Here is a 23,220-nt window from a genome sequence, read left to right on the forward strand (position 1 = left end):
CGTGGATTGTGTTAACCGTGGGAGCGAAACCTTGTTGACGTGCTTCACAGAGAGTGCTTGTCACATGACATCTCCTCTCTGCCCCCTTCCCCGTTGAGCCCACGCCCACCGCCCTTCCGCTCGCATGAGCCTCACTCTGCTGTGTGTGGGTGTGTGTGTGTGTGTATACGAGTGTGTATACACGTGTGTGTGTGTCTCTGTATACACACGTGTGTGTGTGTGTGTGTGTGTGTGTGTGTGTGTGTGTGTGTGTGTGTGTGTGTGTGTGTGTGTGTGTATACGAGTGTGTATACACGTGTGTGTGTGTGTCTGTGTCTGTATACGTGTGTGTGTGTGTGTCTGTGTCTGTATACACACGTGTGTGTGTGTGTGTGTGTATACGAGTGTGTATACACGTGTGTGTGTGTCTCTGTATACACACACGTGTGTGTGTGTGTGTGTGTGTGTGTGTGTGTGTGTGTGTGTGTGTGTGTGTGTGTGTGTGTGTGTGTGTGTGTGTGTGTGTGTGTGTGTGTATACGAGTGTGTATACACGTGTGTGTGTGTGTGTGTGTGTCTCTGTATACGTGTGTGTGTGTGTGTGTCTGTATACACACGTGTGTGTGTATACGAGTGTGTATACACGTGTGTGTGTGTGGCTGTATACACGTGTGTGTGTTTATGTATGCATGCTTGTATATCTTCATATATGCTGAGCCAGGACTCTTTGCTGTTACTACCACAGCCACAGCCAGCACAGCACAGGCCCTAGTTTACACAGCAATACCCATCCAGCTGTCCTCCTGTGCCCTTCAGCTACCCCTCAGTCACACAGACACAGCTGGACAGACGTATGGACAACACCTCCGGGCTATTAGATAGACACATGAGTGTGTTGGTCGCTGGCAACATAACCGTACATCTGTATCTCTGTAAGAGGACAGTGAGTTGTTTGGGGTGGGAGAGTGACAGACAGGTTGTCTGAGGCAGCGGTTAGATGAGTAATCTCTTACAGATAAAACACATGATTAAAAACATGTTTTTGGAACACTTCACATGTGATCATGTGACATTAATGTGTTTTTTTTTCAGTAAGGATTCAGCAGATAGGCGTTTTCAGATAGGCAACACACAGGTGTGTCCTTTCAGTCTTTTAGTAGATTCATCTGATTGAATATATCATTTTAATATTCCCATTTAGCCTGGAAACCAAGTTAATTTGGTTCAACGTTGTGGGATATTCAACACGCCCACGCGCACAACACTAAAACACTAAACATATTTTTGTATTAGGTTTTCCGCACAAAACAGAATGGTTGCATCTGAAATGGCATCCTATTCTTTCAGCTTGTATCCAGAGTGACTTGCAGGTGCATTTGGGATTAAGTGCCTTGCTCAAGGGCAAATCAACAGATTTTTCACTTCGTCAGCTTGGGGATTTGAATCAGCAACCTTTCGGTTACTGGCCCAACTCTTAGCCACTAAGCTACCTGCCGCCTCAAGGCACCCTATTCCCTATATAGTGTATGTTTTTTTTGCCAGAGTTGGTCTACAGTAGAGCACTTCTGCTCTAGGGAATAGGGTGCCATTTCAGTGCTTCACTTGACCTATTCAGTATAACGTTGCTTGTCTCAGTGTCCTTAAGAGGGTAGACTTCACACACAACCTGCACACTTTCCTAAAGATCCAATCCACATTGGAGAAAACAGTGCCTTGCTATTTTTGTTATTGTTTTGTTGATGTTATGGAGGTGGAAACAGAGGACAGTAATGCGTGCAAAACAAAGTACAGTAAATGTACATCAAGGTAAAGTACAGTAAATGTACATCAAGGTAAAGTACAGTAAATGTACATCAAGGTAAAGTACAGTAAATGTACATCAAGGTAAAGTACAGTAAATGTACATCAAGGTAAAGTACAGTAAATGTACATCAAGGTAAAGTACAGTAAATGTACATCAAGGTAAAGTACAGTAAATGTACATCAAGGTAAAGTACAGTAAATGTACATCAAGGTAAAGTACAGTAAATGTACATCAAGGTAAAGTACAGTAAATGTACATCAAGGTAAAGTACAGTAAATGTACATCAAGGTAAAGTACAGTAAATGTACATCAAGGTAAAGTACAGTAAATGTACATCAAGGTAAAGTACAGTAAATGTACATCAAGGTAAAGTACAGTAAATGTACATCAAGGTACTGCAATATTTTTTTTAGATGCATGCCAGCAAAGCCCCTACACAACACAACACAACAAAACACTAAACAATACATTAATTGCACTTTAACGGTGCCCACAAACAGCAGTCCCAACACCTTACCACTGCTACACCTGGCTGTCAGCGGAGCCTTGTCTTGCAGCGAAACAGTTAATTTAGCTTTTTTTTCTGCCTTTGATAAAAACATAGCTGATACGTCTGACTTGCTTCAACAAATGTGGTTTCTACTGACAATTGAGATGTACAAACTATGGCATAAGGGGACGACGAGCGGATAAGAGGCAATCCGTCATTTTGATTAAGACAATGAGCTAGGACGTGCGTAGTCAATATAACTATTTGTTCAGCACATTTGAAATGCACAGCGACAGAATTCAGAACATGGGCCGTTCTTACAGTATTCTCCCTGTACACCAAGTCAGAACCCTAGGATAAATAAAGGGGGCATATAAGCAGACAATGAATGCTCTTACTGTATTTGATGATGACATTTCTCTAAAACAGGCCATAGGCTACATGTGCACCACCAAGTCAGAACAGTAGGTGAAATTAAGAGGGGACCAAATGATTAGGGTGAGGCATATGGGCTACTAACAACTTACTACACAACATACACTTAGTATTAGTCTTAGCTACAGTATACATATTATCTCATTTATGCAGCAGCCTACAAGACATTTTTGGACTCACCTTGTTGTGCTCACTTGAACAGGAAGGTGGTGCGACGGTCCTTCGTGGGCAAATTGTGTCATTAAACTCTGTCATCAAAGTCTGGCATTATCTGGATTTATGGTGCTTTCAAGGCAACTGGGGCCCGAGTTCCAGACTTGCAATTCTGAGTTGGATGACCAATCAAAATGTATTTTCCCAGTCAGAGTTATTTTTTTCTGAGTTCCCAGTTGTCTTAAACTCACTGAAGTCAGATTTCCCAGTCCTGAGTTTCCAGTTGTTTTGAGCATGGCAGAAGTCATACTAGAATGACAGCAGGGCCAATGTTGATTGTTTATCTTTTTAAGCTTGGAAATGAGACCCTCAAATCCATACTTGGGACCACACAGCCACTCCACTGAATAGCAAGCTAGTGATTGTTTTGCGATGCTTGCAGTTAGCCACTGATTCCTTCAAAACCACTGATTGTTGAATTTGCAATTTCCAACTTGTTGTGTAATGTTTATGTCCAATGGCCGATGAGCACCGATAAGTTTTGTCTATAATTTCTATTCATTATTTATATTCATATGACAAGGATTAAAAAGGATTTGCTAGTTGATTGTCGACATGGGTCATGATGATGACTGCTAGCTTGCTAGCTAAGATTTTGAAAGTATCAGTCCAATCAAAGCTACTGTAGATATAACATCATTTGACATCATTTTATTTGTGGCCAATGACCTTGAGCCTTCTTGGATGGGCACTTCTAATGTAACTCTATGGCAGCACCTAATGGGCTTACATTTTTTAGCTCTACCCTTAGATTTGGCAGTGATGTAGTGTCCCCTAGAGTGACAAGACACTGAGCCAATCACGACGCAACTAGAGAACATTACCAACCCCTCTGCCCTGAATGACGGATCACCACTGGCAATGATGTCCACAAAAAACGGTGTTAGTTTATTTGCAGTAATTTCTTTGTTTTTGTAATGTCCCAAACGGACTTGGCAGTTCCACCAGTTAACGATTCCAGCTGTACTCTTATCACAGGAGATATGAATTGTGTGGTCACGATGCCGTGACATGCTCAGACCAACACGTCAGTATTATTCAATTACCATGTCTGCCTGGGCATCCTAAACACTTACTCATTACTGCTGCTATGGCCTGACAGAAGTAATTAACCTTCATGCCTTTGGGTTGTGTCCCAAATGACACTCTACTCCCAATATAGTGGACTACTTTTGACCAGAGTCCTATTGTCCCTGGTCAAAAGTAGTGCACTATGTAGGGAATAGAGTACCATTTGTAACACAACATTCACTATAAAAACATTGTAGTTGTTTAAACTAATTATTATTAAGTAACTGGTTCCACTGCTTTTTTTTTTTTTGTCAACTTTTCAATTAAAGCTTTTCCCAAACTTGCAAAATTCAGTCAACTTAAAATTATGTTTTTGTTCCACTTGTCTCATATGTTCATTCAACTATAAATTATTATTTGGGCATTTTCACTAAATAAGGCTGTGGTGACATGTGACATGCAATAGTTGCAATTATTGTGATTAAGGAGTAATTTAAACAGGTTAACATTTAAACAGGTTAAACAGGTTAATATGCCCCACCAACATTAGACAACTATACATAAAACCCCAACATTTCTGAAATAAATCAATGAAATTAATAATGAGAGAATAGTGAGATGAACGGATAATTGACACAGACATGGTGGCATACAGTAGCAGGAAGATCAGAATGCCATCAACCAAAAGGTTGTGAGTTCAAATCCCAGATGAGGACATGTTGAATAATAATTACTGTATAAATTAATATGTATAATGTAGTCATATGTATCAAATACCTGAGTTGAAAACATTGTTGTGCAGACTATTTTTGTTAATATGCCCAAATAATATTTGAATTAACATATGAGATTAGTTGAACAAACAGTGTTAGTGCCGTGGCCTACTCTGTATACCCGTCGCAAGACCCACTGGTTGATGCTTATTTATAAAAGCCTCTTAGGCCTCACTCCCCCCTATCTGAGATATCTACTGCAGCCCTCATCCTCCACGTACAACACCCGTTCTGCCAGTCACATTCTGTTAAACGTCCCCAAAGCACACACATCCCTGGGTCGCTCGTCTTTTCAGTTCACTGCAGCTTGCAACTGGAACGAGCTGCAACAAACACTCAAACTGGACAGTTTTATCTCAATCTCTTAATTCAAAGACTCAATCATGGACACTCTTACTGACAGTTGTGGCTGCTTTGCGTGATGTATTGTTGTCTCTACCTTCTTGCCCTTTGTGCTGTTGTCTGTGCCCAATAATGTTTGTACCATGTTTTGTGCTGCTACCAGGCTGTGCTGCTGCCATATCGTGTTGCTACTATGTTGTTGTCATGTTGTGTTGCTACCATGCTGTGTTGTTATGTGTTGCTGCCATGCTATGTTGTTGTCTTATGTCTCTCTTTATGCAGTGTTGTGATGTCTCTTTATATAGTGTTTTGTTGTCTCTCCTGTCATAATGTGTGTTTTGTCCTATATCTTTATTTCATTTATTTTGTATTTTAAATCCCAGCCTCTGTTCCCGCACGAGGCCTTTTGCCTTTTGGTAGACTGTTATTGCAAATAAGTTAACTCACTTGCCTAGTTAAATAAAGGTTAAATTAAAAAAATGTAAATACTCATTATCTGTTTTCGAATTACAGAGATGCTAATTTGAAGTACAGACTTGATGAAACTGCGTTTTAATAACATTGCAACAAAGTAAATTAATTTTTCAACACATTTCTGGTGTGCGCATTTCCAGTAGTGGAAAGTCATTCACCCAAAGCAAAGCGTTATTATTAACTCACAGTAATTTGAGCATCACACTAGGCGACATCAACTTCATCCTAAAGACATGAAGTTATTGTCTCCTGCACCATATCTGCCCCAAACCAATACAGTACAGCACACAAACTGATAACACTTTCTTTATATGGTTTGTACATGTTCAGTAGATGTTCAATAAGTGTCAACAAAATTTCAATGAACTATCAACTAAATTTAACACTAACCCTTACCCTAACCATAAACCAAACCTAAACCTAACATTTATTCTAACCCTAATCCTAGCCGTAACCTTAGCAAGCGGTTGTTTATCAACATATTCAGTCATTTGTTGATTATATGGCCATCTGTAGATCATCTATATGGGACTATCAGAATAAAGTGTGCGCCACAAACTCAATCAATTCATATAGTAGGCTACATGTCCATGTGCTGTCCTTTTCTGCCATGTCGTGTTGGACGTCTTCCTGGCTTCATGTTGGCACTGATCTCTGTGAGATGCAGCGGCAGCATCATCGCTCGCAGGATACTCCTCCGCCCAATCATAATAAACGCCCTGTCTCATCCTCGGGTCCTGACAGCGTAATAACAGTATGATTGTGAAGTACCTTGTCATTGATAACGAGCTGTGTACCGAGCTTAATGAGCCCCATGTAAATGAGAATGGATACACACACACACACACACACACACACACACACACACACACACACACACACACACACACACACACACACACACACACACACACACACACACACACACACACACACACACACACACACACACACACAGAGACATTGGGCCCCTCCAGGCGACTGAAAGTGGGGGCTTCAGTGCCAGTCAATATCCCAGCTGTAATCACACCAAACTGCTCACTAAGCCACTCACTGTGTGTGTGTGAGTTTGTGTTTGTGTGTGGACATAACCAGCTAGTCTAAACAGATTCCAGATCAGATCCTTTCAAGGCTACCCAGACGTGCCCTATGACGATTTCACCTTGTCCACCCGCTACCCCCTCCACCCTCGCCTTCCTCCCATGTGTCACGTACTCAGTGTCACATCGAGGAGCACGTCTGCAAGGAACAACTAGCAGAGAGCTGCAAGACGAAAACACACAGAGATCACAGAAGCAAAGCACAAATACACGTACACACACACACACACACACACACACCTATACTGCAGACCTGTCAGCTGCGTTAGCTTTTACAACACAAACACAGAGCAAGAGGCAATACCTATCTCCATAGCGGTCCAGCCAAAGGAAGAAAAAACAACGATGGTGGCTAACATGAAAGAGATGAGGATGCTCCTAAAACAGCATCTGAAAACTGATATCATAAGCAGATTTCCCCTTAAGGAGATTAGGTGGACACAGGAGCCAGCTCACTGTGTGCAGTAAAGGCTGTGAGTCTTAATTCAATATACAGGAAAGCTCCCAGTCTGAGGACTCAGTTTTATTATTGACGTTGCATTAACTGTGCAGTTTGATGTCGCAGTTCCAGACGCTCCAATGAAGAAAACAGCAAGACAGGGATTTAATCAAAGGTGCATTGTACTGGTAATTTCCCTGACGTTCGCTGAGATCACATTCACACTAAACGCTGCGGATGTCGGATCAAGCGTAAATGACCTTTTGTGGAGTGCAGTGCACTTGTCAACGATGCAGGTAGAGCTGCTGTGCTTGTATGGGTAGGCATTGGCAAAAAAAAAAAAAAAAGAAATCTAGGAGGATTGTTTTGGGCAATACTTTAGATCTTATTTAAAAACATTTCTCATCAGCTCCCATTAGTCTTCCAAGTACAGCCCTGACTTCCAGATGGTTCCAGATGGATAAGATCAGTAGATTGGGAGACAATCAGGCAAAGCGACAGCCACCAGTGTTCTACTGCAGTGCTTCATGTTCAAGGGAGGCCTGATTCTGACTCTAACCTGCTCTGAAGTTTCCTACCCCCAGGCTAAACTCTCCCTCTCTGTTTGTGTCTCTGTGTGTCTGTGTTTCCAAGGTATTCTCCGGGATCTTCACCGCTGAGATGGTTTTAAAGATCATCGCTCTGGATCCATACTACTATTTCCAACAAGGTTGGAACATCTTTGACAGCATCATCGTGTGCCTCAGCCTCATGGAGCTGGGCCTGTCCGACGTGGAAGGACTGTCCGTTCTCCGGTCCTTCAGACTGGTATTTAACCATTTAACATGTCACCCCTCTGGCCTATCTGTGTCTCTGTGTGCTGTCTGTCTCTCTGTGTGTTTGTAGGTGATGGTTGTCTGGAATGGGTGTGTTAAAGCCTGCACTGTTTGACAGTGTGACTGGTTAGGTCTCTCACCCAATGGTACTGTACATGTATGCGAACTGTAAGTCCCCCTAACTGTGAGACCATTGGCAAGTCCTTCTCAACTGTTACTAAACCAGCCTGAGTTATGTAACGCCATTTTACTACCATATCCCATTGACAGAATGATTTGAATTGTAGTCAGTAGCCACTTCTTTATTTAGAAATGTGAAATGTGGGTCTCCCGAATGGTGCAGCGGTCTAAGGCACTGCATCACAGTGTTGTGGTGTCACTACAGCTTGGTGTTTGGGGTTTGGTCATTACTGGCAGTGACCGGGAGTCCCATAGGGCAGCGCAAAATTGGCCCAGCGTTATCTGGGTTAGGGGAGGGTTTGGCCAGCGGGGCTTTACTAAGCTCATCGTGCTCTAGTGACTCCTTGTGGCGGGCCGGGTGCCTGCAGGCTGACTTCGGTCATCAGTTGAATTGTGTTTCCTCCGACACATTGGTGCAGCTGTCATCCGGGTTATACAAGCATGTGTTAAAAAGCGCGGTTTAGCTGGTCATGATTTGCAGCACTTGACCTTTGCCTCTCCAGAGCCCGTTGGGGAGTTGCAGCGAGCGATGAGACAATTGTAATCACGAAAGGGGGGTTAAAATTACACAAAAAAGTGAAATGTGACTAATAAACATTTTACTGAAAGTTTAAACGCGAACATGAGAATAGGATAAAGAAAATATAATTTGTCTCTAAATCTCGATTCAACTTCTAGTTAACATTAATTTCTAAATTAATTTCTCAGACAACTAACAAACAGCTGGTCTCACTATCTCCCCTCCCACAGCTGAGGGTGTTCAAGTTGGCCAAGTCGTGGCCCACCCTCAACACACTCATCAAGATCATCGGCAACTCGGTGGGCGCCCTGGGAAACCTAACCCTGGTCCTAGCCATCATAGTCTTCATCTTTGCCGTAGTGGGCATGCAGCTGTTCGGCAAGAACTACCAGGACTGTGTGTGTAAGATCTCCAAGGACTGTACGCTGCCGCGCTGGCACATGAAGGACTTCTTCCACTCGTTCCTCATCGTATTCAGGGTGCTGTGCGGCGAGTGGATCGAGACCATGTGGGATTGTATGGAGGTGGCCGGGCAACCTCTCTGCATCCTGGTCTTCATGCTCGTCATGGTGATCGGGAACCTAGTGGTGAGTCAAACTAAGTCACTCAGTCTCTTTGGCTAGGGTGGGTTATAAAGTCTGTCTAAGTCAAACTAAGTCACTCAGTCTCTTTGGCTAGGGTGGGTTATAAATAGTATGTAATTTAGTAGCATGTTCGAGTTTAAAGGAAAACATTGGACACATTGTTTTTACTGATTTAGTTTTGCTGTGTTGTTTATGAAACGTCTAGAGTATGTGTAATTTCAGGGCTTATACCCAAGTTTGACATTACTCAGTGTCATCAAAAAACATGGGGTGTTTGTTTGTGTGCTTGTGTGAGTGAGGGGGTGAGTGCCTCAACTAGATTTCTGCCCATCCACTTTATTCCCCTCCTACCAATGTCTCTCTACCTGCCATGTTTGGAGCTTTTGGCAGGGTGGGAGGGGTGTACAGGGGGTTGTGAACTGTTTTGGTAGTGGTATGACAACACGACCCTGATGGTGGCCATCGTCGAACTCCCCACCGCCCACTACTGTGTCCAGAGCTACAGGGGTCGGTGGACGGGAGTGTTGCAATAAAATGATCCCCCTCCCTCTCCCTTCCCCACAAAGCTCACATGTTCCCGATATGGGGCCTGATTCAGTTTCACAAAGACGCATGCCTGGCAGTGGCTAGCCTTGTTAGCCTTGTTAGCCTTGGCAAAGGAACACAGAGGGATGAAATGTTGAGATGTCACAGGATTCTGTTATTGTGACTGCTTCGTTTTACAGTCCTGCTCCACATGTATAGTAATTAAAAGACACCCCTTTAAAGGTCAGGGGGTTCAGTTGGGGAAACTAACAGTGATAAAGGAAGTAACAGGGTCCTTCCTGAGCCTCAGTAGGTCTAGATACAATTTGTCACAGAAGCCTATGCAGTGTTACTGACTGTAGCGCTGACTTCAGCAGTTTTGTTAGATCCTGGGGATATCTGCACACTTACAAGGCTGACTTCAGCAGTTTTGTTAGATCCTGGGGATATCTGCACACTTACAAGGCTGACCTCCTTGACTGTATTTCTGCTGTCTGTCTCTCTCTCTCTCTGTCACTCACAAACACACACACACACTTTGTCCTGGCAGACCTAATTCCATGTCCTTAAGGCTGTCATCGGTGAGGGGTTTCCTCACTAACTGACATGTAGACAGGTGCTGAAGTTTACAATGGCATCGTTGGGCAGCCCAATGCCACACTGAGGGTTTGTGTATAAGACTCCTACTGTATGTGTTGGGGTTGTATAAATACAAAATGTCTCATGATTACCATGCAGGAAGTGAACCTACATCCTTGCCACTGCCCTACCCTACCCCAACCCATTGAGCCACTTAATTAGGGACTAAATGAGTCAAGGCTCTCTACTGTATGGAGTGGTACTCTATCTTCCCAGTACAACTCTCTATTTACAGTGTCCTCTCTGCCCTCAGTGGTCGCCTCTTTCACTACATACTCCACTACTGTTTCCATCCGCAGGGCAGCCGAGCAACGAAGCCACAATTACCCAGACAAATGTATCTGCTAATATTATCTTTCTCTGCGGGGTCGCCCCCAGTCCCTTAGTCAAGTCAGCGCCTGTCATTTGCTTACGCACTTGTGTTAGAGGACCCCTCCTCTCCTCCTCTCCTCCTCGCTTCTGCCCCCCTCCCCCGCCACCCTCATCCTCTTCTCTCCCCTTCTGCCCCCCTCCTCCACCACCCTCATCCTCTTCACTCTCGCCTTCTGCCCCCCTCCTCCGCCACCCTCATCCTCTTCTCGGCCTCTTCCGTCTCTCCTCCCCCTTCCCTCCTCCTTCCCCACCTCCTCTTCTCTTTCTCCCTCCTCCTTCTCTACCTCCTCTTTTCTCTCTTTCCTTCTCCCTCCCCTCTTCTTTCTTTCCCTCCTCCTTCCTTATCCACCTCCTCATCTCTCTCCCTCCTCCCTCCTCCTCCCCCACCTCCTCTTCTCTCTCTCCTTCCCCCTCCCTCCTTCTCTACCTCCTTTCTCTCTCTCCCTCCTCCCTCCTTCTCTACCTCTTTTTCTCTCTCTCCCTCCTCCTCCCTCCTTCTCTACCTCTTTTTCTCTCTCTCCCTCCTCCTCCCTCCTTCTCTACCTCTTTTTCTCTCTCTCCCTCCTCCCTCCTTCTCTACCTCTTTTTCTCTCTCTCCCTCCTCCTCCCTCCTTCTCTACCTCTTTTTCTCTCTCCCTCCTCCTCCCTCCTTCTCTACCTCTTTTTCTCTCTCCCTCCTCCTCCCTCCTTCTCTACCTCTTTTTCTCTCTCTCCCTCCTCCCTCCTTCTCTACCTCCTTTCTCTCTCTCCCTCCTCCTCCCTCCTTCTCTACCTCTTTTTCTCTCTCTCCCTCCTCCTCCCTCCTTCTCTACCTCTTTTTCTCTCTCCCTCCTCCTCCCTCCTCTACCTCTTTTTCTCTCTCTCCCTCCTCCCTCCTTCTCTACCTCTTTTTCTCTCTCTCCCTCCTCCTCCCTCCTTCTCTACCTCTTTTTCTCTCTCCCTCCTCCTCCCTCCTTCTCTACCTCTTTTTCTCTCTCTCCCTCCTCCCTCCTTCTCTACCTCCTTTCTCTCTCTCCCTCCTCCTCCCTCCTTCTCTACCTCTTTTTCTCTCTCTCCCTCCTCCTCCCTCCTTCTCTACCTCTTTTTCTCTCTCCCTCCTCCTCCCTCCTCTACCTCTTTTTCTCTCTCTCCCTCCTCCCTCCTTCTCTACCTCTTTTTCTCTCTCTCCCTCCTCCTCCCTCCTTCTCTACCTCTTTTTCTCTCTCTCCCTCCTCCTCCCTCCTTCTCTACCTCTTTTTCTCTCTCCCTCCTCCTCCCTCCTTCTCTACCTCTTTTTCTCTCCCTCCTCCTCCCTCCTTCTCTACCTCTTTTTCTCTCTCTCCCTCCTCCTCCCTCCTTCTCTACCTCTTTTTCTCTCTCTCCCTCCTCCTCCCTCCTTCTCTACCTCTTTTTCTCTCTCTCCCTCCTCCTCCCTCCTTCTCTACCTCTTTTTCTCTCTCCCTCCTCCTCCCTCCTTCTCTACCTCTTTTTCTCTCTCTCCCTCCTCCCTCCTTCTCTACCTCTTTTTCTCTCTCTCCCTCCTCCTCCCTCCTCCTCCCCCACCTCCCTCTTCTCTCTCTCCTTCCCCCTTCCTCCTCCCCCACCTCCTCTTCTCTCTCTCCTTCCCCCTCCCTCCTTCTCTACCTCCTTTCTCTCTCTCCCTCCTCCCTCCTTCTCTACCTCTTTTTCTCTCTCTCCCTCCTCCTCCCTCCCCCTGTCATATTTATTTTAGCTGAGCAGTCAAAGGAGGTCGGTGAGACTTAGTACTGCCTGGCCTGCGAGACCTTGTGTTGTGTAACATAACATGGCTGCCAGTGTCTTGTCGGGAGGCTGACAAAATGTCTGATGTGGGACGGCGTGTTAACAGATCCAGATCAACCAACGTCAACGTCAAAAGACTCGAGTCATACTGAGGTTCATTAGAAAATGAGCACTCGTCTAGGTATCCAGACCTGACCTCAAGTGATCTTCTACCTCAGGTCCCTATTGTCTCAAGTGTTGTCAAATCAAATCAAATGTTATTTGTCACATACACGTGTTTAGCAGATGTTATTGTGGGTGTAGTGAAATGCTTATGTTTCTAGCTCCAACAGTGCAGTAATATCTAACAAGTAATATCTAACCATTTCATAACAATACACACAAATCCAGTATAAAGGAATGGAATTAAGAATCTATAAATATTTGAACAAGTAATGTCGGAGCGCCATAGACTAAGATACAGTAGAATAGAATATAGTATACACTACCATTCAAAAGTTTGGGGTCACTTAGAAATGTCCTTTTTTTTTTAAATAAAAGCAATTTTTTTGTTAATTAAAATAACATCCAATTGATCAGAAAAAGAGAGTAGACATTGTTAATGTTGTAAATGACTACTGTAGCTGGAAACGGCAGATTTTTAATGGAATATCTACATAGGCGTTCAGAGGACCATTATCAGAGAAACCATTACTTCAGAGAAACCATTACTTCTGTGTTCCAATGGCGCGTTGTGTTAGCTAATCCAAGTTTATCATTTTAAAAGGCTAATTGATTATTAGAAAATCCTTTTGCAATTATGTTAGCACAGCTGAAAACGTGCCATTGGAACACAGATGGTTGCTGATAAAGGGCCTCTGAATGCCTATAAAAATAATCTGTTTCCAGCAACAATAGTTATTTACAACATTAACAATGTCTACACTGTATTTCTGATCAATTTGATGTTATTTTAAAGCTATCTTGTTACCTAGAATTACGTTTACATAGGTCATTCAATGGACGGAATTCATATAGAATTCAACAGTTTTGGTAATGATGAATGTCTCGCCTCTCTGATGCTAAGTGAAAACCAACCTGCATGTACAACTGGTGTGACTCAGCCAGGCTGAAAGATCGAGCGCAACCTGACCCAGTGTTGTCCCTCGTCCGGCACATATACATACACAGCCCAGGATATAATCTAGGCTTGCCCATCAGATAACGGGCCTACTTTCACCTCTCCAGTTACCAGGCTGTCCGTTCTGCTTTGAATAATGCTGATTAGCACCAGACCCCCGCAGGTGCAGGGACCCAGAGCATATCCACTCACATCATCTGCTCCGCTGATTGAAGCTCCAAGCCCAGCAGATAGGGAGGGACACACAGACACACAGACACTCACACACAGACACACAGACACTCACGCACAGACACACAGACACTCACGCACAGACACACAGACACCCACGCACAGACACACAGACACACACGCACAGACACACAGACACACAGACACCCACGCACAGACACACAGACACCCACGCACAGACACACAGACACCCACGCACAGACACACAGACACCCACGCACAGACACACAGACACTCACGCACAGACACACAGACACACAGACACCCACGCACAGACACACAGACACCACGCACAGACACACAGACACCCACGCACAGACACACAGACACTCACGCACAGACACACAGACACTCACGCACAGACACACAGACACTCACGCACAGACACACAGACACTCACGCACAGACACACAGACACTCACGCACAGACACACAGACACTCACGCACAGACACACAGACACCCACGCACAGACACACAGACACTCACGCACAGACACACAGACACACAGACACCCACGCACAGACACACAGACACACAGACACTCACGCACAGACACACAGACACACAGACACCCACGCACAGACACACAGACACTCACGCACAGACACACAGACACTCACGCACAGACACACAGACACTCACGCACAGACACACAGACACCCACGCACAGACACACAGACACTCACGCACAGACACACAGACACTCACGCACAGACACACAGACACTCACGCACAGACACACAGACACACAGACACCCACGCACAGACACACAGACACTCACGCACAGACACACAGACACTCACGCACAGACACACAGACACACAGACACTCACGCACAGACACACAGACACTCACGCACAGACACACAGACACCCACGCACAGACACACAGACACACAGACACCCACGCACAGACACACAGACACACAGACACACAGACACTCACGCACAGACACCCACGCACAGACACACAGACACCCACGCACAGACACACAGACACCCACGCACAGACACACAGACACTCACGCACAGACACACAGACACTCAGACACTCACGCACAGACACACAGACACTCACGCACAGACACACAGACACCCACGCACAGACACACAGACACTCACGCACAGACACACAGACACTCACGCACAGACACACAGACACACAGACACTCACGCACAGACACACAGACACTCACGCACAGACACACAGACACACAGACACCCACGCACAGACACACAGACACTCACGCACAGACACACAGACACTCACGCACAGACACACAGACACACAGACACTCACGCACAGACACACAGACACTCACGCACAGACACACAGACACACAGACACTCACGCACAGACACACAGACACTCACGCACAGACACACAGACACACAGACACTCACGCACAGACACACAGACACACAGACACCCACGCACAGACACACAGACACTCACGCACAGACACACAGACACTCACGCACAGACACACAGACACACAGACACCCACGCACAGACACACAGACACTCACGCACAGACACACAGACACTCACGCACAGACACACAGACACTCACGCACAGACACACAGACACTCACGCACAGACACACAGACACTCACGCACAGACACACAGACACTCACGCACAGACACACAGACACTCACGCACAGACACACAGACACTCACGCACAGACACACAGACACCCACGCACAGACACACAGACACTCACGCACAGACACACAGACACTCACGCACAGACACACAGACACTCACGCACAGACACACAGACACTCACGCACAGACACACAGACACTCACGCACAGACACACAGACACTCACGCACAGACACACAGACACTCACGCACAGACACACAGACACTCACGCACAGACACACAGACACTCACGCACAGACACACAGACACTCACGCACAGACACACAGACACTCACGCACAGACACACAGACACTCACGCACAGACACACAGACAGATCACATTTTATTTGTCACATGCTTCGTAAACAACAGGTGTAGACTAACAGTGAAATGCTTAAATGCCCCAAAATGCAGAGTGAAAAATGAGAAAATTGTTTTTATGTAAGGAATAAATACACAATGAGTAATGATAATGGCTATATACAGTACCAGTACCTAGTCGATGGGATAGATTATAAATAGTAGCAGCAGTGTATGTGATGAGTCAATGGAGTTGGTGCAAAAAGGGTCACACACACATCTCTCTCTGTTTAGTGACCCTGCTTCCCACACACACATCCCTCTCTGTTTAGTGACCTCGCTTCCCACACACACACATCTCTCTGTTTAGTGACCCTGCTTCCCACACACACACATCTCTCTCTGTTTGGTGACCTCGCTTCCCACACACACACACACACACACACACACACACACACACACACACATCTCTCTGTTTAGTGACCCTGCTTCCCACACACACACACATCTCTCTGTTTAGTGACCCTGCTTCCCACACACACACATCTCTCTCTGTTTAGTGACCTCGCTTCCCACACACACACACACACACATCTCTCTGTTTAGTGACCTCGCTTCCACACACACACATCTCTCTGTTTAGTGACCTCGCTTCCCACACACACACATCTCTCTGTTTAGTGACCTCGCTTCCCACACACACACACATCTCTCTCTGTTTGGTGACCTCGTTTCCCACACACACACATCTCTCTGTTTAGTGACCTCGCTTCCCACACACACACACACATCTCTCTCTGTTTGGTGACCTCGTTTCCCACACACACACATCTCTCTGTTTAGTGACCCCGCTTCCCACATACACATCTCTCTGTTTAGTGACCCTGCTTCCCACACACACACACACACATCTCTCTGTTTGGTGACCCTGCTTCCCACACACACACACATCTCTCTGTTTCGTGACCTCGCTTCCCACACACACACACACATCTCTCTCTGTTTGGTGACCTCGTTTCCCACACACATACATCTCTCTCTGTTTGGTGACCTCGCTTCCCACACACACATCTCTCTGTTTGGTGACCCTGCTTCCCACACACACACATCTCTCTGTTTCGTGACCCTGCTTCCCACACACATACATCTCTCTCTGTTTAGTGACCCTGCTTCCCACACACACACATCTCTCTCTGTTTAGTGACCTCACTTCCCACACACACACACACACACACATCTCTCTGTTTAGTGACCTCGCTTCCCACACACACACATCTCTCTGTTTAGTGACCTCGCTTCCCACACACACACATCTCTCTGTTTAGTGACCTCGCTTCCCACACACACACACACATCTCTCTCTGTTTGGTGACCTCGTTTCCCACACACACACATCTCTCTGTTTAGTGACCTCGCTTCCCACACACACACACACATCTCTCTCTGTTTGGTGACCTCGTTTCCCACACACACACATCTCTCTGTTTAGTGACCCCGCTTCCCACATACACATCTCTCTGTTTAGTGACCCTGCTTCCCACACACACACACACACATCTCTCTGTTTGGTGACCCTGCTTCCCACACACACACACATCTCTCTGTTTCGTGACCTCGCTTCCCACACACACACACACATCTCTCTCTGTTTGGTGACCTCGTTTCCCACACACATACATCTCTCTCTGTTTGGTGACCTCGCTTCCCACACACACATCTCTCTGTTTGGTGACCCTGCTTCCCACACACACACATCTCTCTGTTTCGTGACCCTGCTTCCCACACACATACATCTCTCTCTGTTTGGTGACCTCGCTTCCCACACACACACATCTCTCTGTTTAGTGACCTCGCTCCCCCCACATTCATGCCATGGAAAACAAGACATTCATGCCATGGGGATATTGTGCAGACATTTACAAGCACATTCAGGGCAGCTATTGGATTGTTCATATTGGTCCACTCGTGTCCACAGAGAGGGGACTGTTCTCAGAGTACCATGCAGGAGAGGGGAGTGTTCACAGAGTACCATGTAGGAGAGGGGAGTGTTCACAGAGTACCATATAGAAGAGGGGGGTGTTCACAGAGTACCATGTAGAAGAGGGGAGTGTTCTCAGAGTACCATGCAGGAGAGGGGAGTGTTCACAGAGTACCATGCAGGAGAGGGGAGTGTTCACAGAGTACCATATAGAAGAGGGGAGTGTTCTCAGAGTACCATGCAGGAGAGGGGAGTGTTCACAGAGTACCATGCAGGAGAGGAGAGTGTTCACAGAGTACCATGCAGGAGAGGGGAGTGTTCACAGAGTACCATATAGAAGAGGGGAGTGTTCTCAGAGTACCATGTAGGAGAGGGGAGTGTTCACAGAGTACCATGCAGGAGAGGGGAGTGTTCACAGAGTACCATGTAGAAGAGGGGAGTGTTCTCAGAGTACCATGCAGGAGAGGGGAGTGTTCACAGAGTACCATGTAGAAGAGGGGAGTGTTCACAGAGTACAATGTAGAAGAGGGGAGTGTTCACAGAGTACCATGTAGAAGAGGGGAGTGTTGACAGAGTACCATGTAGAAGAGGGGAGTGTTGACAGAGTACCATGCAGGAGAGGGGAGTGTTCACAGAGTACCATGTAGAAGAGGGGAGTGTTCACAGAGTACCATGTAGAAGAGGGGAGTGTTCACAGAGTACCATGCAGGAGAGGGGAGTGTTCACAGAATACCATGCAGGAGAGGGGAGTGTTCACAGAGTACCATGTAGAAGAGGGGAGTGTTCACAGAGTACAATGTAGAAGAGGGGAGTGTTCACAGTGTACCATGCAGGAGAGGGGAATGTTCACAGAGTACCATGTAGAAGAGGGGAGTGTTGACAGAGTACCATGCAGGAGAGGGGAGTGTTCACAGAGTACCATGTAGAAGAGGGGAGTGTTGACAGAGTACCATGCAGGAGAGGGGAGTGTTCACAGAGTACCATGTAGAAGAGGGGAGTGTTGATAGAGTACCATGTAGAAGAGGGGAGTGTTGACAGAGTACCATGCAGGAGAGGGGAGTGTTCACAGAGTACCATGTAGAAGAGGGGAGTGTTGATAGAGTACCATGCAGGAGAGGGGAATGTTCACAGAGTACCATGTAGAAGAGGGGAGTGTTGACAGAGTACCATGCAGGAGAGGGGAGTGTTCACAGAGTACCATGTAGAAGAGGGGAGTGTTGATAGAGTACCATGTAGAAGAGGGGAGTGTTCTCAGAGTACCATGTAGAAGAGGGGAGTGTTGACAGAGTACCATGCAGGAGAGGGGAATGTTCACAGAGTACCATGTAGAAGAGGGGAGTGTTGACAGAGTACCATGCAGGAGAGGGGAGTGTTCACAGAGTACCATGTAGAAGAGGGGAGTGTTCGCAGAGTACCATGCAGGAGAGGGGAGTGTTCTCAGAGTACCATGTAGGAGAGGGGAGTGTTCACAGAGTACCATGTAGAAGAGGGGAGTGTTCTCAGAGTACCATGTAGAAGAGGGGAGTGTTGACAGAGTACCATGCAGGAGAGGGGAGTGTTCACAGAGTACCATGTAGAAGAGGGGAGTGTTGATAGAGTACCATGTAGAAGAGGGGAGTGTTCTCAGAGTACCATGTAGAAGAGGGGAGTGTTGACAGAGTACCATGCAGGAGAGGGGAATGTTCACAGAGTACCATGTAGAAGAGGGGAGTGTTGACAGAGTACCATGCAGGAGAGGGGAGTGTTCACAGAGTACCATGTAGAAGAGGGGAGTGTTCGCAGAGTACCATGCAGGAGAGGGGAGTGTTCTCAGAGTACCATGTAGGAGAGGGGAGTGTTCACAGAGTACCATGTAGAAGAGGGGAGTGTTCACAGAGTACCATGCAGGAGAGGGGAGTGTTCACAGAGTACCATGTAGAAGAGGGGAGTGTTCACAGTGTACCATGCAGGAGAGGGGAGTGTTCACAGAGTACCATGTAGAAGAGGGGAGTGTTCACAGAGTACCATGCAGGAGAGGGGAGTGTTCACAGAGTACCATGTAGAAGAGGGGAGTGTTCACAGTGTACCATGCAGGAGAGGGGAGTGTTCACAGAGTACCATGTAGAAGAGGGGAGTGTTCACAGAGTACCATGTAGAAGAGGGGAGTGTTCACAGAGTACCATGTAGAAGAGGGGAGTGTTCACAGAGTACCATGCAGGAGAGGGGAGTGTTCACAGAGTACCATGTAGAAGAGGGGAGTGTTCGCAGAGTACCATGTAGAAGAGGGGAGTGTTCACAGAGTACAATGTAGAAGAAGGGAGTGTTCACAGAGTACCATGCAGGAGAGGGGAGTGTTCACAGTGTACCATGCAGGAGAGGGGAATGTTCACAGAGTACCATGTAGAAGAGGGGAGTGTTGACAGAGTACCATGCAGGAGAGGGGAGTGTTCACAGAGTACCATGTAGAAGAGGGGAGTGTTGACAGAGTACCATGCAGGAGAGGGGAGTGTTCACAGAGTACCATGTAGAAGAGGGGAGTGTTGATAGAGTACCATGTAGAAGAGGGGAGTGTTGACAGAGTACCATGCAGGAGAGGGGAGTGTTCACAGAGTACCATGTAGAAGAGGGGAGTGTTGACAGAGTACCATGCAGGAGAGGGGAGTGTTCACAGAGTACCATGTAGAAGAGGGGAGTGTTGATAGAGTACCATGTAGAAGAGGGGAGTGTTCTCAGAGTACCATGTAGAAGAGGGGAGTGTTGACAGAGTACCATGCAGGAGAGGGGAGTGTTCACAGAGTACCATGTAGAAGAGGGGAGTGTTGACAGAGTACCATGCAGGAGAGGGGAGTGTTCACAGAGTACCATGTAGAAGAGGGGAGTGTTCGCAGAGTACCATGCAGGAGAGGGGAGTGTTCTCAGAGTACCATGTAGGAGAGGGGAGTGTTCACAGAGTACCATGTAGAAGAGGGGAGTGTTCACAGAGTACCATGCAGGAGAGGGGAGTGTTCACAGAGTACCATGTAGAAGAGGGGAGTGTTCACAGAGTACCATGCAGGAGAGGGGAGTGTTCACAGAGTACCATGTAGAAGAGGGGAGTGTTCACAGTGTACCATGCAGGAGAGGGGAGTGTTCACAGAGTACCATGTAGAAGAGGGGAGTGTTCACAGAGTACCATGTAGAAGAGGGGAGTGTTCACAGAGTACCATGTAGAAGAGGGGAGTGTTCACAGAGTACCATGCAGGAGAGGGGAGTGTTCACAGAGTACCATGTAGAAGAGGGGAGTGTTCGCAGAGTACCATGTAGAAGAGGGGAGTGTTCACAGAGTACCATGTAGAAGAGGGGAGTGTTCACAGAGTACCATGCAGGAGAGGGGAGTGTTCACAGAGTACCATGTAGAAGAGGGGAGTGTTCGCAGAGTACCATGCAGGAGAGGGGAGTGTTCTCAGAGTACCATGCAGGAGAGGGGAGTGTTCTCAGAGTACCATGCAGGAGAGGGGAGTGTTCACAGAGTACCATGTAGAAGAGGGGAGTGTTCACAGAGTACCATGCAGGAGAGGGGAGTGTTCACAGAGTACCATGCAGGAGAGGGGAGTGTTCACAGAGTACCATGTAGAAGAGGGGAGTGTTCACAGAGTACCATGCAGGAGAGGGGAGTGTTCACAGAGTACCATGCAGGAGAGGGGAGTGTTCACAGAGTACCATGCAGGAGAGGGGAGTGTTCACAGAGTACCATGCAGGAGAGGGGAGTGTTCACAGAGTACCATGCAGGAGAGGGGAGTGTTCACAGAGTACCATGCAGGAGAGGGGAGTGTTCACAGAGTACCATGCAGGAGAGGGGAGTGTTGACAGAGTACCATGCAGGAGAGGGGAGTGTTCACAGAGTACCATGCAGGAGAGGGGAGTGTTCACAGAGTACCATGCAGGAGAAGGGAATGTTCACAGAGTACCATGTAGAAGAGGGGAGTGTTCACAGAGTACCATGTAGGAGAGGGGAGTGTTCACAGAGTACCATGCAGGAGAAGGGAATGTTCACAGAGTACCATGTAGAAGAGGGGAGTGTTCACAGAGTACCATGTAGAAGAGGGGAGTGTTCACAGAGTACCATGCAGGAGAGGGGAGTGTTCACAGAGTACCATGCAGGAGAGGGGAGTGTTCACAGAGTACCATGTAGAAGAGGGGAGTGTTCACAGAGTACAATGTAGAAGAGGGGAGTGTTCACAGAGTACCATGCAGGAGAGGGGAGTGTTCACAGAGTACCATGTAGAAGAGGGGAGTGTTCACAGAGTACCATGTAGAAGAGGGGAGTGTTCACAGAGTACCATGCAGGAGAGGGGAGTGTTCACAGAGTACCATGTAGAAGAGGGGAGTGTTCACAGAGTACCATGTAGAAGAGGGGAGTGTTCACAGAGTACCATGCATGAGAAGTGTTTCACAAGACCAAGATGGCGCCGACAGATAGGGCAGCCGTGCTTCTAACTCCTAGGCAACTTTGCAGTAGTTTGTTTTTATGTGTTATTTCTTACATTATTAGCCCAGAATTTTTTTGGGTGTTATTACATCCAGCCGGGAAGAACTTCTGCATATCAGAGCGCCGGCAACTCCCCAGCATTACCAGCATTACGAACAGGAATACGACTTTCCCGAATCGGTTACTTTGTTCGTACCCCCCAGGGGAATTGGATTCCAGAGGCTGATCCAAAACACCACCGGCAGAGAAGTGTTTTTCGGAGTGGACTTCTAGTCTGACTCAAGGAGGCGCACACCCCACCCACCGTTTCCGAGTATATTACACATTTTCAGTCTCTGGATAATAAAGTTGACAAGCTCAGGCCAAGGATTTCCTTCCAGAGAGACATCAGGGATTGTAACATACCCGGTTATATGGAAACATGGGGATATACTGTCTGAGTCCACACAGCCAGTTGAGTTCTCAGCACCACCCTATCCACATCGAAGGGACCGCAGTGGAGAAGTTGGAAAGCTTAAAGTTCCTCGGCGTACACATCACTGACAAACTGAAATGGTCAACCCACACAGACAGTGTAGTGAAGAAGTCACTACAGCACCTCTTCAACCTCAGGATGCTGAAGAAATTTAGCTTGACACCCGCAAAAACCTAACAAACTTTTACAGATGCACAATTGGGAACATCACGTTGGGCTGTATCACCACCTAGTACGGCAACTGCACCCCTTGCAATCGCAGGGCTCTCCAGAGGGTGGTGCGGTCTGCACAACGCATCACCGCGGGCAAACTACTTGCCCTCTAGGACACCTACGGCATCCGATGTCACAGGAAGACCAAAAAGATCATCAAGGACAACAACCACCTGAGCCACTGCCTGTTCACCCCGCTATCATCCAGAAGGCGAGGTCAGTACAAGTGCATCAAAGCTGGGACAGAGAGACTGAAAAACAGCTTCTATCTCAAGGCCATCAGACTGTTAAACAGCCATCAGTAGCACCTTAGAGGCTGCTGCCCTATATAGACAGACTTAAAATCACTGGCAACTTTAATAAGGGA

The 23,220-nt window shown here is 47.0% G+C and overlaps 1 protein-coding gene across 3 annotated transcripts in view; it reads left to right on the forward strand.

The window, feature by feature from the left end:
* The window catches only part of LOC118361769 (sodium channel protein type 4 subunit alpha-like), a 202,105-nt gene that overhangs the window by 110,315 nt on the left and 68,570 nt on the right, over positions 1 to 23,220 (forward strand). For all 3 annotated transcript variants that reach the window (XM_052483777.1, XM_052483775.1, XM_052483776.1), the window contains 2 exons: positions 7,693 to 7,866; positions 8,805 to 9,161. In XM_052483777.1, the coding sequence (XP_052339737.1) occupies positions 7,693 to 7,866; positions 8,805 to 9,161 (531 nt within the window). The remainder of the gene's footprint in view (positions 1 to 7,692; positions 7,867 to 8,804; positions 9,162 to 23,220) is intronic.

Source organism: Oncorhynchus keta, chromosome 28 (genome assembly GCF_023373465.1).
Source record: "Oncorhynchus keta strain PuntledgeMale-10-30-2019 chromosome 28, Oket_V2, whole genome shotgun sequence".
NCBI classification, from domain to species: Eukaryota; Metazoa; Chordata; class Actinopteri; order Salmoniformes; family Salmonidae; genus Oncorhynchus; species Oncorhynchus keta.